The following is a 15,699-nucleotide window of genomic DNA, read 5'->3' on the forward strand; positions in this document are numbered from 1 at the left end:
TGTGTGTGTGTGTGTGTGTGTGTGTGAATAGCCTGTGTCTGTGTCTGTGTGTCTGTTTCTCTGTGTGTCTGTGTGTGTATGTGTGTCTGCCTGGGCGTATGTGCGTGTGTGCTTGTGTGTGTGTGTGTGTGTGTGTGTGTGTGTGTGTGTGTGTGTGTGTGTGTGTGTGTGTGTCCGTGTCTGTCTGTCTGTCTGACTGGCTGTCTGGTTGTCTGTCTGTGTATCTGCGTAGGTGTGGGTGTGTATTTGTTGCGAGGTATCGATTGGGTGAATATTAAGATAAGACAAGACGAGGGATACTGTGATAGAAAAGAGGATATTGTTTGAAATTACTTTTAACAACAACACTACCACCACCAACAACAACAACAACAACAACAAACATAAAACAAAACTACACACACGCACATGTATACATACACGCACGCACGCAGACACACACACAAACACACACACACACACACACACACACACACACACACACATGTCATAAACACACACACAGCTGCAGTTTTAGACTACAATCAGTTCTTTATTTTCATGAAAAGACTTAAATGACATAACACCTTACATTAATCAATTTCAACCTTGGTAACCAAAGAATGCATGTCAATGTCTCAAAAGATACTTATCATTTAAGCCTAAAAGAAAACAGAAGATTTTAACAGAGATTGTTACGTTAAGCAGATTGCCGCTGGTCGTTGTACATTAATAATTCACACAACAATACATTTAAAACAAGTAATTTTTTTTTGTTTTTACTAAAAAAAAACTAAAATATTGAGATGACCGAGTTTATCTCTTTTCTGCAGTCATTCTACATTACTACACTAGACCAAGCTTTAATTTAACAATAGTTCTACACAGGACATTCTCTAACAATCGGAATCCGTTGGTTTTGAGCAAATACAAACCAAGAAATCTTGTGATTAACTATCAACAGGATAAAAGAAACAAAAAGACAAACAATATATTGCACATTGGGACTGTCCAACGCTGAACAGTATTCATACCAGATATACAGTCATTAATTATCTCTCCGTATCTTGCAATACAGAACTGTACATATAAACTATACCGAATACACATTAACACAAAGCAAAAGAGAAAATTACCAACGGTCCGTTTTTAAACTGTACATAACCTACCTCAATTATTAAACCAAACACTTTAGAAAGTAGTATTCTGTAATCACTTTCTTTCTGTCTTTGAAAAAAACAATTAAACTAGTCTTTTCTCCAAGCTCTTACTTCATTTTATGGGAATCCAGTTGATTTTACTTTAGACAATTCAACCGTAATCAATTCAAAGTAACAATTTGTAAAATGCAGAACATAACTTCACGTTAGGATTTCCCTACCCAAACTTCCCAACGGTTTTGAAGATTTTGATAATTGTTTTCGGGACGATGCCGCCCTATGTCGGTTTACTATATAAAGAGAAGCAAGCGGTTAAAAACGGGCGTCGACAGAGCTAATAAAGGATAATAGGAACTTGATAAACCTGTGGTAGTTCCTAAATCAGTTAATTTCACGGCTGTTCCTAGGCTAGCTTGTGTTTTAGTGTGAGTTAAAAATAGCCCAGCAGAGGTAATAGCTTGGCTACCAGCAGCTGCAGCCAGAACACTGTCAAGCTCGCTTTCCTGTTATACCCAACTGCTTCCGCGCTATACTGGGAGATTGGCCTGTTCAGTGCATAGCACCGAGAGAGCTACAGTAGAATCCGCTTAATAAGGCCATGTTTAATAAAGCCACCCGCTTTTTGAGGCCAATTTCTGACTGCACGGATTTTTCCTTATGTTTTATGCTTATGCTTTTATTAAATCCACCCGCTTAATATAGGCACTTTTGTCCTGCACCAAGGTGACCTTATTAAGCGGAGTCTACTGTACTAGCTGCTCTGTTATCTCTGCTGTGGGGAAAGGATGGGTGCTAAAAATTGCCTGCAGCTAAAGTAGCAGAAATGAAGCCCTGGGTACAGCTAGTTAGAGGGCCGTCACACATGCGACTGAGTCGCGCGATTTACCCTGTCACACAGCCGACTCAGTCGTAGAAAACAGCTACGACAAGTCTGCGACTCAGTCTCATGCGATTCCCTCGTAGCTTTGAGGTTTAGAACATGTTCTATTCCTGCGATCCAGTCGTCGGTCAATCGCAGGGGCAGAGCCAACAGAGCCAATCAGAACGCGTTGTTGCGGCCTTGATTATACTACTGATGTGATGTGCGATCGGCCAAAGACTGAATCACGCAACGGAATCGCGACGACTGAGTCGCATGTATGACCGCAGCTTTACAAAAGGGGTTTACGAACTGTTATTCTATGCGCTGTCCGTCGCCAAAATCTCTTTCTCTCTTTGTCTATTTTCCCCCTCAGAAATATAGACGCACACACACAATCATTCACATATTTTCTCTCTCGCATATTCTCTCTCTCTCTCTCTCTCTCTCTCTCTCTCTCTCTCTCTCTCTCTCTCTCTCTCTCTCTCTCTCTCTCTCTCTCTCTCTCTCTCTCTCTCTCTCTCTCTCTCTCCCTCCCCCCCGGCCTATTGAGCACCGCTAAAAATATCACGATAACTTTACGGCATTCACATAAATATGTACAACAGTCCTTTGTGGGTTTTTTCGAAACACCAATTAATAACTCCGACTATGAACATCATATGGCATCAAATGTTAATCTCTCATAAATGTTTTGAAGAAGTTTACAAACACAACATCAAGCCAAAAAATAAAGTTGAAGTAATTACAATTGTTTGTAGTATATTATGTGTAATCTTTTGGTTAATCCTCTTCTGAAAAATGCATTTTAGTTTTTATTCATTTTGCATTCCTAAATTAAGTTCAAACACATAATCATGGCTTTTTTAAGAAACTGACGAGAAAAAATGCCAACTATACAAAACAAAAAACCGTTGCCTACTGTAAACAGATAATGATGCCAAGAAAAACAGTTTTAACAACAGCACTGGGCAAAAATCTCACAGATGAAGCAACCAAACCGCGGTCAAACTTTAGCAAAAACAATTAGGGTATTTTTGTGTACAATTTGAATTTCAGGTTGTCTTCATCTGCACATATTTCTAACATTTAAGTACTAGAATAAAAGTTGTGGTAATGGGCATTAAATAAACACGTATCGCAATTTAAACCCAAATCATCTGTACCGAGAAAACGTTCTCTCCGGTCGTAGGAAACAGAGATTTAAAGTGAACACCACACGAACGAGACTGAACAATAACGACTCGAGATAACAGCATTTGAAACCCTGGTTTTTGTCCTTGATGCTAAGATGTTGTGTTCTTCTAATGAAAAGTTTGTGTAACCGTCATGTCATTTCTGACACTGACGAAATAGTGAGCGATTCTAACTGAATGTGCGCATTTTGATAAATACGAATGAATGAACTAGAAATTACCAATATGCTGAATTTATCTAGTAACGGGCTATTTACTCATTCAGTTTTTAACAACATGACTGTTTTTCTGGAAACAATTATAAAAGCGGAAAAAACAACAATTCATCAACTATGAAAAAATAGATATTCTACAATGTACGCTTGTTGTTCAAGATTGAGGTAGTACCTGAACATTCAATGCGTCGGTTCCAGTTTGATAAATTGGTCGCCGAGGCTCCATTGCTGGAATGAACAATTTGAGAGTTTCGGTTTCTTTGTATTATGTAGTCTTTCGCGGGAAATGTGGAAAATAATTGATACTCCATTTTGTGAAGTCCTGTCTTGATGGCCAGCAAATCGTCTACATGCCTGCACTGGTTTGCGAGAAGCAGTCGGTGGTAGTTTATGTTGAAAGTCTTGCCCTGGACAACGAGTAAATCGTTCTCTATCTATCGTTTCATTTGTGATACAGAAAAACACCCAGAATGCTATTGACAGTAGTTTATTGTAAACGTCTTGCCCAGGGAATGAATAGCTTGGTCTGACAAGTTCTTTCTGGGATTTGCTGTGGTGGGGTACGTGCAAAAACGCAAGCTCAAAGTCCGCATGCATGAGCATTAACCAGTAGTTTATTACGTGGCTAACGAATGACTAGACTCATTTAACACAAATTCGCCTGGATTTGTTGTGCTGGCATAAGACAAGTAACCTCAAAAGTCTGTTTTCACATGGGTGTGCTGGAACTAGGTAGTTCACTACCAGGCTAGAGAATGACTAGACTCCTCTGTGACAACTTCTCGTTCGGAGGTGGTGTGCCTTCAAGTCAGAGAGGTTGGCTGTGTTGGTGTGAACGAGAGGATACGGACCTCGCATTCTGCGTATTTCAGAGAAACTGCCAGTTTATCTGCAGCGGGACAAGTTGACCGAAAGACTAGTTCACTCGTAACCGGACAAGCTGACCGAGAAAGCCAGGCTAGTTCACCTGTATCCGGACAGGTTGACCGAGTGCTCCATGGCCTTACGCCGGAGGGCGGCGATACTGGACCCTCTCCAGGCCTCATCCATGTCCGACAGGCCGCACTGCAGGCCCGACCCCGGGCCCGAGACCGGGAGGGTGGGGGAGGGGGAGCTGCCCCCCATCGGGGAGCTGCAGGACGCCGTCATGGTGTTGTGGTAGGACGCCGTGCTGTAGGTGCCCGGTGGGCTACCGTGCCCGTGCCCGTGGCCGTGCCCGCCGCCACCGTTCATGTTGATGGAGTTGGTGAGGCTGCTCATGTTGAGACCGCCCAGCCCGTTGCCGAAGGCTGCCGCCATGCCCGAGTTACCTCCCCCTGTCGCCAGAGACGTCATCCCGGCCATGCCCTGAGCGGCCAGAGACTGGGAGAGGTTCTGCCTGCCTTGGAGTGAGGACGAGGAGAGGGTGAGATGGCCCATGTTGTTATGGTGATGGTTCATCTGCTGGGCGATCTGCGTCATGGCGGGCCAGCGGGAGGGGTCGGGGGCGGAGGGGGGGAAGGCGCAGAAGGCGTCGCCCATGGACCCCATGGAGAAGGGGGAGAGGCCGGTGGAGGGGAGGAGGGCGCCGGGTGTGCGAAAGACGTTGGTGGCCTTCTTGCGCTTCTTCCACTTGGCGCGGCGGTTCTGGAACCACACCTGAAACAAGACAATGTCAAACATTCAAATTTAAAATGACAACAACGAAAGGAAAATTGTAATTCTTCCACTGCAGTAACACAAATCCCCCCCCAAAATACAAACCAAAATAAATATAAAAAACACAACAGCATCAACAACAACAACAACAACAACAACAACAACAACAACAACAACAACAACAACAACAACAACAACAGAAAAAAGAAAGGCAAAAGGGGTGTAAGTAAGAAATTGAACAAAAGAGTAAAGAAAGATGAGTGAGATGAAAGTAAGACCAGGAAGTTGCAAGGAAGGGAGAAATACAGAGGGGGGGGGGGGGGGGGCTGAAGGATGGAATCGGAAGAGGAAAAGGAAAGCTGGAAGGAAAGAAGGAAGACAGAAAGTAAAAAATGGGAACGGAAAGAAAGAGAGAAAGAAAGGAAGGAAGAGAGACAGAAGAAGAAAAGGAGTAAAGAGACAGAGATAGAAAAAGACACAGAAAGTGAAAGAAAGAAGATAGGGAAAACGACAAAAAAACACGAGATTCAAGTTTGTGAGATTGCTTGGTGATGATCAGATCACCTAACTCAAAAATTACAGAACAGAATAAAGTACAATACAAGACAATGCAATATACAGTACAACATACATATCAATATGTGTGACCATGTTTGAATTTATTCGGATTTAGTTCTCTTTCCTTGTTTGTATTATGATTGTGTAAGTGTAAAGCGCTCTGGGCTCGTCACCACGAGGTTTACGCGCTATATAAGTAATCGTTATTATTATTATTAATATACAATGCAATAAGTTGCAATAAAACAAACATATGATAATCCGAAAATAAAAGGATAAAAGTGGACACTAAGAAGCAACAACAACAAGAAACAAACCAGCACACCACCATAAAAAAGAGAGAGAAAAAAGAGAGAAAACACCAAATAATGCACAGGCTCAACGGCGTTTTGAAGGATGGTAAAGCCTGGCCGTTTTTAGCAGTCATGCGGGAATAGTATCGAGTTAAGCACAATGTGTTCGCTTTCCTTTATCCAGTGTAATGCTACCTGTGCCATTTAGCTTTCACAAACCCACATCCACCCCCCCCCCCCCCCCCCCATCGACGTTTCGACCAAGGTCACTAAGAATCCTGAATATTCTCAAATGAATTGCGACTGGGGAAAATCTTGTCTAAAACTATATTTTTTATGTGTGTTTTCTATTATTGATTTGTTTGTTTCCTGTGATTTTTTCAGATGTTGAAAAAAAACAAAAAACCAAGAAAGGTATGTTGTTGGAACGTTTAATTATTGACAAAACAGAAAGTTTCAGTCACAGATATATCGACCCAGCGGTCTTTTTAAGTGCACAGTCAAACATTAGTTAGATAAAAACGTATCTTGACAAAATGTGTAACCGCTTGCAGGGAAGACATAAACGATAGAGTTTTAGTTTTAGTTTTGCTCATTCGCTAGTGTCTTCACTGCAAGCGGCTGAACATTTTGTCAAGATAAGTTTTGTCTAACGTTTTGTTTTGTCAACAATTAAACATTCCAACAACATACCTTTTCTTGGGTTTTTTTATTCTGAATTTTGAAACGCTGGCAGTCTATTTGTTTTTGGATTTAAGAGGTTGCCAAAACTTGTTCCTATTCTGTAGATACTGCCATTTGTGTTAACGCTATCTAGTTAGGTCAGTTTCCTAAAAGATTTGCAGGAAAGAAGTGAACTATATGCTTATTTAAGAAAAAATGCGACATGACTGCAAAAAATGCGACATGACTGCAAAAAATGCGACATGACTGCAAAAAAAAAAAAGACGAACACAACAGCCACCGGGCGAAGGAAACTAAAATAACACAACAACAAAAAATCCGAATAAAAGGTTTAAGGGAGTTGATAACGAAAGCTCATTTAAGCTTGTATTAACTATCACGTGATTCACTCGTTAACACAATAGTTTTGCTCATGTCACAGAATCGGCTTTGCGTATGAAAAACAAATGTGATTTATAAATGCTTGTCAGCTGCAGTCTGTCCGTGTGTGCAACCCTTTATCATCCCTTATTATCCCGTCTCTCATCCAATTCCATATTTACGCGCTGAGCTTATGATCTTATTATGTCTGATAACAAAAGGCGCCATCGTCTTCCATCTTGTCTCCCACCGTGCTGACAAAATGAAAATCCAACAGCGACGACTCCCAAGCCCAGGGAGTCCGAGACTGGTACCTGCAGAAAAACTGCCGGGGCTTCGTTTTACAGTAGGCGGTAAAACTAAGTCCCTGGAATAACGTTCATTGTTCCTGGCCAGCCCACATCTCCCTAGCCATGGAGACATTGGCCCAGCAATTAAGACTGGAGACAAAAAAGACTCAGTGGTCACATTCTGGCCTTAATCAGTATCCTATTTATCCGACAAAAATGCGGCTCGTTTTCCCTTTGTGCTCAGATGTCGTAAAACGTGCGGCACATCGCGACACCCTACGGTATACACAAAGTGGCGGCCATTTCAGCCTCGTTTTGAGCAGCCTGGGAAGATGTGCAGTCAGGTCAAAGAGATTATATTCGGGCACCTGAATGAGGACATTAAAATCTAGCAGGCTTTTTTTGTGCCATGAAAGTACAATTAAAACGTGTTTGTCAAGCTTCTTGGGTTCTTTTTACCTGTTTTCTTTCTCTTGCCTTTTTGTCAAGCTTCTTGGCTTCTGTCGACTTTTTTCTTTCTCTTGTCTATGTATCTGTGTCTTTTCTGTAGCTCCTCTCGACTGTGGAGATCAATAACACCTTCTTTTGTTGTTGTTGTTGTTGTTGTTGTTGTTGTTGTTGTTGTTGTTGTTGTTGTTGTTGTTGTTGTTGTTGTTGTTGTTGTTGTTGTTGTTGTTTATAAATTAAAAAACGGATAGACTGCTAACGTTAAAAAAATCAGAATAAAAAAACAAGGTAAGTGAACAGAAGGTTTTTCGACTCATGACAGATGCTTGCCAGAGATCGGACCCACAACATTTTTAGATAAGTTTCTCTCATTTATTTAATTTATCTCATAACTATTTATTTGTCTGTTAACTGTGAAGACCATTATTCGTTTAAATCATGGGTGTTGTTTGTTTTATAATATTGGATGTTTGTAAATTATTTTTTTTTGCACCAAAAGTATAGAAGTCGAAGCTTTTTTTTTAGCTGTAGTTACTCCGGAGAACAAGAATTAGAGTTAAAATAGAGAGAATTAATAAAGAACCGATTGAAATGTGGTATTAAAATGCTTGAAAATCGTATGTGTGTGTGTGGGTTTTTTTTCTTTTTTTTCTTCGAATTTACAAATTGATTCAATTGTGATTCCTGCGAGAAAAAAAACTACGTGTTTTGTGTGTGAGAATAACATTTCACATTTTGTTTATGAAACTTGAAAACCTGGTTAACAGACATTGTTGACAGTCTTTATTTTTTCTCCAGACGGTCATTTATCAGATCTATATGTAAGCCTATTTCATGTTACCTGTATATAAAACATCGTACTTTCAACCACAAATTACGGTCATAATTTGTGCTGTTTTCTTTAGCTAGATGATCTACTAGTGAATTTTTTCAAGTTGCCGTTTGTTTTCTGTTGTTTTTTTAAGTTATGAAGTCACTGGTCTACGAGCAGGACAAAACTATGCGGTACAGACCAAACCAGGCTCTTGAAATATCGTGTTCTCTCCGAGTACATTTCCGTTGAATGCTTCCTTCGTGTCAACATCCCCACTGTTTCATGAGGAAGGCGCGGTATTGTATCGAACCAGTTATTCTTTATGGCCACCGTTTGAGGCATTAGTTCTTCAGCACGTTTTGCCGTTCGTTGACTTATGCAGGCACAGACTGGCTGTTAGCCTCTTCAAACTGCGTTTTCTATCTCGTTAACAGACTGGCTCTTAGCCTCTTCAAACTGCGTTTTCTATCTCGTTAACATAGTCATTGGGAACAAAAAGACACCGTGACGACAAAAAGTAGAACAGGGTAGAGATTAATGCGCTTGAAAACTAACTTACTAATCAAGTCAAAGCAGTAAAGAAAAGAATCAACAAACAAGAAAGAAAATGTTCATGGAGAGTTGATCACAGACAAATCGCAAAATAATACTTCACTCCCTGGTTGAGAGCTCAACATCTCTCTATAAGTTCACGGTCTTGTGGATGGCATCCGGCTTTCGATACATTGCAAAGGTTTTTCTCTATTCTTGTTGGTTTAGGACCGTGATTTTAGAAAACCACCATTGAATTGAAAATAATTACAGATTGGAAATGTGTTTTAGAATAAAAACAAAGACGTTTTTGGTGAGGTGTGTGTGTGTGTGTGTGTGTGTGTGTGTATATATATATATGTGTGTGTGTGTGTGTGTGTGTGTGTGTGTGTGTGTGTGTGTGTGTGTGTGTGTGTGTGTGTGTGTGTGTGTGTGTGCTTATAATTCTTTTTTTGTGCATTGACATTTAGTATGGATGGGACTGAAAAGTATCTTGAATCCTGAAATAATTTAAGGGAGGGGGGGGGGGGGTCTGGAGGCCCCCAGACGCTGAGGGATTTGGTTTAAACATAAGTTTATTTTAACAAAGGTTACAATCATGACATATATACAAAGTTCACAGAAACAGCAACAAGCTAGAAGCTTATAGTGGTGTTCCTGCATGACAGTACAACATAAGGCGGTAACGGCTGAAAAATTTGTCTCAATAAACCAAATCTATTAATAACGTAATGAACGTTGCATAATGATGAAGGATTTGTATAATTAACAACCCAAAAAACGTCATCACAAACATTACGAATCCGGATTTCCGGCATATACCGGAAGAATCCCACCCATGATTTAGATAAGCAGCACAACCACCACTAACAACAACAGCAATAATCTTATATCGTATTACACAAGTCATGTTCTTCATAGGCCTAACTTTGCCTGTGGACGCTAAATCTATTTATTAGGCAACTACAATCACAGCAAAAGCAACAACAACCGTGAGTAGCACCAGCAGCTTTGAAATGTGCCAACTAGATTCAGAACTCCTTTGGTCTACACCATTTATTTTATTTACATATACAAATCGCTCCGAACCGATTGTAACACCAACAAACACACAGAGTGCTCATTGCAGTTATGTTAGTTTAAACAACAAAAGCCGTGAACTTTTACAGGATTTCAAAGTCACAAAACCGTGACAGGTATCCATTTTCGGAGAGCTCAGTCGTAAAGTCGGGAGATCGTCAAAGGATATTAACAGAGTTTTGACATGCGTTTCTGAGTTTAGTTAATCTGTTTTGAATGCATTGTGGCGACGCCTGGAACAAAGGCGAGCAAAACATCGACGAGCTCGAGAATCAGTGTCCAGCTTTTTGGCTTTGAGGGACGAACCTTGTAATCGAGTGACGTATAACAGGAAGATAAATGGGAGAAACACGCGCGTGCTGCGCGCGCACAATGCTACCGGAAGTGGCCTTGTTGCGCGCCGGCGCACTGCTGACGGAAAGATGTATCACATCATTAGCGACCCACTGCGCGTGTGCACGCGCTTTCCAAACCAAACTGGGAATGAATGAAGACTGTTGTCTTTAGGGGTTGACGGGGTGGTCAGACAAGAGAATCATGGGGTGGGGTGGGTGGAAGCGAACCAGAGCCAGAAGGAGAGACTTACAAAAGCGAGAGAGAGAGAGAGGGAGAAAGAGAAGAGAGGGAGAGAGAGAAAGAGAGAGAGAGAAGAGAGAGAGGGGGGGAGAGGGGGAGAGAGAAGAGAGAGAGCGAGAGAGAGAGAGAGAGAGAGAGAGGGGAGGGGGGAGAGAAGAGAGAGCGAGAGAGAGAGAGAGAGCGAGAGAGAGAGAGAGAGAGAGAGAGAGAGAGAGAGAGAGAGAGAGAGAGAGAGAGAGAGAGAGAGAGAGAGAGAGAGAGTTTCGATTTTTCTGTAGTTCTGATTTTTAAATCAGCGCCAGTACTTTTGTCTTTGACACGCAAGTGGGAAAAACTGAAAAGGCATATAAAGTCTACCACATTTAGTTGCATACGTCATAGGGTACATGCGTCTGACAGTATGTTCTTACGTGTCTGTGCGGCCTGCTGGCTTTTATGAGACATGATAGGATCACTCGCAAGTTTTTACATTTAGTCAAGTTTTGACTAAATGTTTTAACATAGAGGGGGAATCGAAACGAGGGTCGTGGTGTATGTGTGTGTGTGCGTGCGTGCGTGCGTGTGTGTAGAGCGATTCAGACCAAACTACTGGACCAATCTTTATGAAATTTTCCATGAGAGTTCCTGGGATTGATATCCCCGAACGTATTTTTCTTTTTTTGATAAATGTCTTTGACGACGTCATATCCGGCTTTTCGTGAAAGTTGAGGCGGCACTGTCACGCTCTCATTTTGCAACCAAATTGGTTCAAATTTTGGTCAAGTAATCTTCGACGAAGGCCGGACTTCGGTATTGCATTTCAGCTTGGTGGCTTAAAAATTAATTAATGACTTTGGTCATTAAAAATCTGAAAATTATAAAACGATTCAAATTTACGTTCATCTTATTCTCCATCATTTTCTGATTCCAAAAACATATAAATATGTTATATATAGATTAACAACAAGCTCTGAAAATTAAAAATATAAAAATTATTATCAACATTAAATTGTCGAAATCAATTTAAAAACACTTTCATCTTATTCCTTGTCGGTTCCTGATTCCAAAAACATATAGATATGATATGTTTGGATTAAAAACACGCTCAGAAAGTTAAAACGAAGAGAGGTACAGAAAAGCGTGCTATCCTTCTCAGCGCAACTACTACCCCGCTCTTCTTGTCAATTTCACTGCCTTTGCCATGAGCGGTGGACTGACGATGCTACGAGTGATACGGTCTTGCTGAAAAAGTGCATTGCGTTCCGTTTCATTCTGTGAGTTCGACAGCTACTTGACTAAATGTTGTATTTTCGCCTTACGCGACTTGTTCTTTGTTTAACTTGACTCGACTGGGCTTGTTGGTTGTAATAATATAATCACTCAGGAAAAATGCACTGTACTGACTTTGTACAACGCACCTTAATTTCAATTCTGTACCTCCTGTCGTTAAAGTATGACAGTCACAAATAGAGACATTATTTGCAAAAGAGTTATCTTTGAATTAACGAATACATTTGTATCATTTAGTCATTGTTTGTGGAGCATATCCGTGCATAAAAACTTGTGAATTGTACATTATCTTGGTTAAAAATGAATACTTCATATTCTTTGTAATGCTCATTACTTCATTAAGTATTTTGTTTGGGAGCCAAAGCAACGATAACGCTGTTATACTTGCGTGATGAACACTGAGTCTATCCGTTGAAAAAAAGTAGTCAACCCAAAATAGTAGTATATTCATAACCCCTGTCGTAGACTAAATAAACGAATAAGAAAGAGAAGGAGAACGAGAGAAAGAGAGAGCGAGAGGGAGCTGCAGAGGGAGAGAGAGAGAGCAAGAGAGAGAGAGAGAGAGAGAGAGAGAGAGAAAGAGAGAGCGAGAGAGAGAGAGAGACAGACAGACAGACAGACAGACAGAGAAAGAGAGACAGAGACAGACAGACAGACAGACAGACAGAGACAGAAACAGAGAGACAAAAAGAGACAGGCAGAGGCACTGACAAAGAGAGAGGGAGAGAGACAGACAGACAGACCGACAGACCGACAGACAGACAGACAGACAGACAGACCGACAGACAGACAGACAGACAGACAGACAGAAACAGAGCAAAAACTCCCCAGAAACAACCAAACCACTACTAAAGACGAGTCTTTACGTAAAACCTGACGCCCCATTATAGTTTCTCTACTGACTGATTTCACAGTCTTCTGATGGACTGACAAAGACCGTTGCAAAAGCGTTCTCCATAAATTGACAATTAACCGTCCCATTCTGCGAGTCGCCAGCATAAGCACCAAACTCACTGTATCAATTAATCCGCCCTCGGCGCTGAGGTGTGGACTGGTAACGGCAAGCACCCATCTGCAACTCCCAGTCCGGGGATAACCAGTTAGGATCAATTTTCCAACTTAGCAACTCTTTTCCTGGACGGGAAGCGGAAGCTCATCCCCGGGGAGCATGCGCCGTGCGAGACTGTCGCCATCTTGAGATGGCGTCACGCAAGGCGGGTCGAGCACGGCTGCCAAGCGGGTTGTGCAGTTCGAATTAAATGTACGCCATGAAAGAAAAGAATTGTTTCCATCTCTGTGCGGCTTTTGTTCCCTGGTTCCGACTTAAAAGTGCAATCTCTCTGATCTTGACTAAACAGCCTTTCTAAATACGCAGTTTAGACCCCCTCATACTTAGGAGCTCTTTCGTTCATGAAGCATCAACTTGTGAAAGTACGTTACTGCGTTCGTGTAAAGAATGATGAAAGTCTATGCAGTTTTTACAGGCGTGTCAGAAAACTATGGATCCCTTCGTTAGAACTGTCACGTTTAGGTTTACATGCGGCAAGAATGATCAGGAGGCTTTGTCATTGTTTGGGTAAAAGCTGATGGGTGATCAACAAGCTAGCCTTGGAAGGTTTGAGTTTGGATTGGACAGAAACATCTAGCACACCCCGTCCTCCCCTTCCTTCTTGCTTAGCTCTTGATAAACACTATAACTAGCCATCTCAAGGTAAATATCAGACCTGAATAACACCATAGAAAGGGGAGATCTTCATGAGTGAGCTCGTTTCATACTTTGTTATCTCCATTTACCACAATCAACTCACGATCTCTCTGCATCACCTATCACAACAACGACAACAACAAGACATTTGCTTTTAAGAGTACGCTTATAAGCCTAGCTTGTTGTGCTCCATGTTCCTTATTTCATGTATGCGGTAATAGTACCAATGGAATTTATTGAATAAACTTGTTTAAACCAACAAGACATCACTCATCATTCACTATTATCACCAGCATGCAACTCCTTGACGCAACAATGCAAATCATTCGAAGTTTCCTTTTTGTCTTGTACTTTAGTCCTCTTCGATATCTTACTGGGTCCAAAACTCTTAAGTGCAATGACAGCAAGTATACATTCAACATAACCATAACCAGCAGACAATCATTCTGCCCAACGACAACGACGACATCCACCGTCACCAACACAACCCACTCCCGCTAGAAGATAATGGAAAAATTATTGATAACATTTGTGAAAAAACGATTTTGTTTAATAATTATTTTGAAAGCCAGTCTAAAGTTGAAAATCCAGACGATCCCCTGCCCGAGGCAAATTGGTGTAATACATCTTTATCGACTTTTGAATTAACAGAAGCTGAAGTTGTCCAAGTGTTAAGGAATTTAAATTTATCCAAGGCCGTGGGCCCTGACGGAATACATAATAAATTGCTTGTAGATGGATTACCTGTTATCGTTCCACCGCTTACAGTTCTCTTTAACAGATCCTTGTCTGAGGGTATTTTTCCAGTTGTCTGGAAAACTGCTCACATCACGCCCATTTTTAAGAAAGGCGATAGGAGTGCTTGTTCCAACTACCGTCCAATCTCTTTGCTGAGTTGTATTGGGAAGGTGCTTGAAAAATGTATACAAATCCGTGTGTTTGGTTATTTGAAAAATTATGATTTGATTACACACTGCCAATCTGGTTTTATTGCTGGTGATTCGACTGTTTATCAACTATTGAGTATATATGATGATTTTTGTGTTGCACTTGATAAAAACATTATGTCACAGGCAATATTTTTTGATGTATCCAAAGCTTTTGATAAAGTCTGGCATCGCGGTCTGCTCCACAAGCTTGAGGCGATAGGTATAAGAGGTCCCTTGCTTGTTTGGTTTGAACATTACTTGAGCGATCGCAGACAAGCAGTAGTATTGAAAGGAACCAAATCAAGTTATGCTACCCCTTCTGCTGGTGTCCCTCAGGGTTCTGTCTTAGGACCTCTTTTATTTCTCATTTATATTAACGATATTGGTGTTGGTCTTGAATCAGTGTTGAAACTCTTTGCAGACGATACGAGTATGTACTTAAGTTTAGATAACGATGATGTACGAGCAGAGATTTTAAATTCTGATTTGGATAAAATTCGCACATGGGCTTCTAAATGGAAAGTCACTTTTAATTGTCAAAAGACAGAATTGTTGGACATTTGTAGGCTACAAAATGTTTTACTTCCACCATTGTATTTCGAAGATGCACACCTAGCTGATGTTGAAAATCACAAGCACCTTGGCGTCATTCTACAAGGTAATTGTAAATGGGATTCCCACATAAGAAGTCTAATTGCTAAATGTAGAAAGTCAATTGCGTGTTTTGGTTTATTCAAGCATCGTTTAAACAGAAAATCACTTGAAGTTATATATAAATCCTTTATGTTACCATTGTTTGATTATGCGGACGTTATCTGGGATAACTGTACACAGTGTTTGGCAGACGAGTTGGAGACATTGCATCTCGATGCAATCCGAATCATTGTAGGTGCAGTACGTGGCACAAGCCACCAAAAACTGTATAACGAATCGGGTTTTGTGCCCCTGAAAGAAAGGCGACGTCGTCATAAACTTTTGCTGTATTATAAAATTGTAAATCGTTTAACCCCAGAATATTTATATTCCAAACTGCCGGTCCTGGTTTCCGATGTAAATCCTTACCACAGACGACGCCCTCTTGAACGTAAGTTTCCATTGTGCAGAAGTGAGTTATAT

The 15,699-nt window shown here is 41.0% G+C and overlaps 2 protein-coding genes across 2 annotated transcripts in view; both read right to left on the reverse strand.

Annotated features, from left to right (window-relative positions):
- LOC138982854 (furin-like protease kpc-1) overlaps window positions 1-15,699 on the reverse strand; it is a gene marked incomplete at its 5' end in the record, with an annotated part of 381,789 nt that overhangs the window by 75,360 nt on the left and 290,730 nt on the right.
- The window catches only part of LOC138982774 (homeobox protein orthopedia-like), a 33,061-nt gene continuing 17,870 nt past the window's right edge, over window positions 509-15,699 (reverse strand). Inside the window, exon 3 of the mRNA XM_070356107.1 lies at window positions 509-5,047. Within this exon, the coding sequence (XP_070212208.1) occupies window positions 4,373-5,047 (675 nt within the window). The 3' untranslated portion in view covers window positions 509-4,372. The remainder of the gene's footprint in view (window positions 5,048-15,699) is intronic.

Source organism: Littorina saxatilis, linkage group LG1, assembly GCF_037325665.1.
Source record: "Littorina saxatilis isolate snail1 linkage group LG1, US_GU_Lsax_2.0, whole genome shotgun sequence".
NCBI lineage: Eukaryota > Metazoa > Mollusca > Gastropoda > Littorinimorpha > Littorinidae > Littorina > Littorina saxatilis.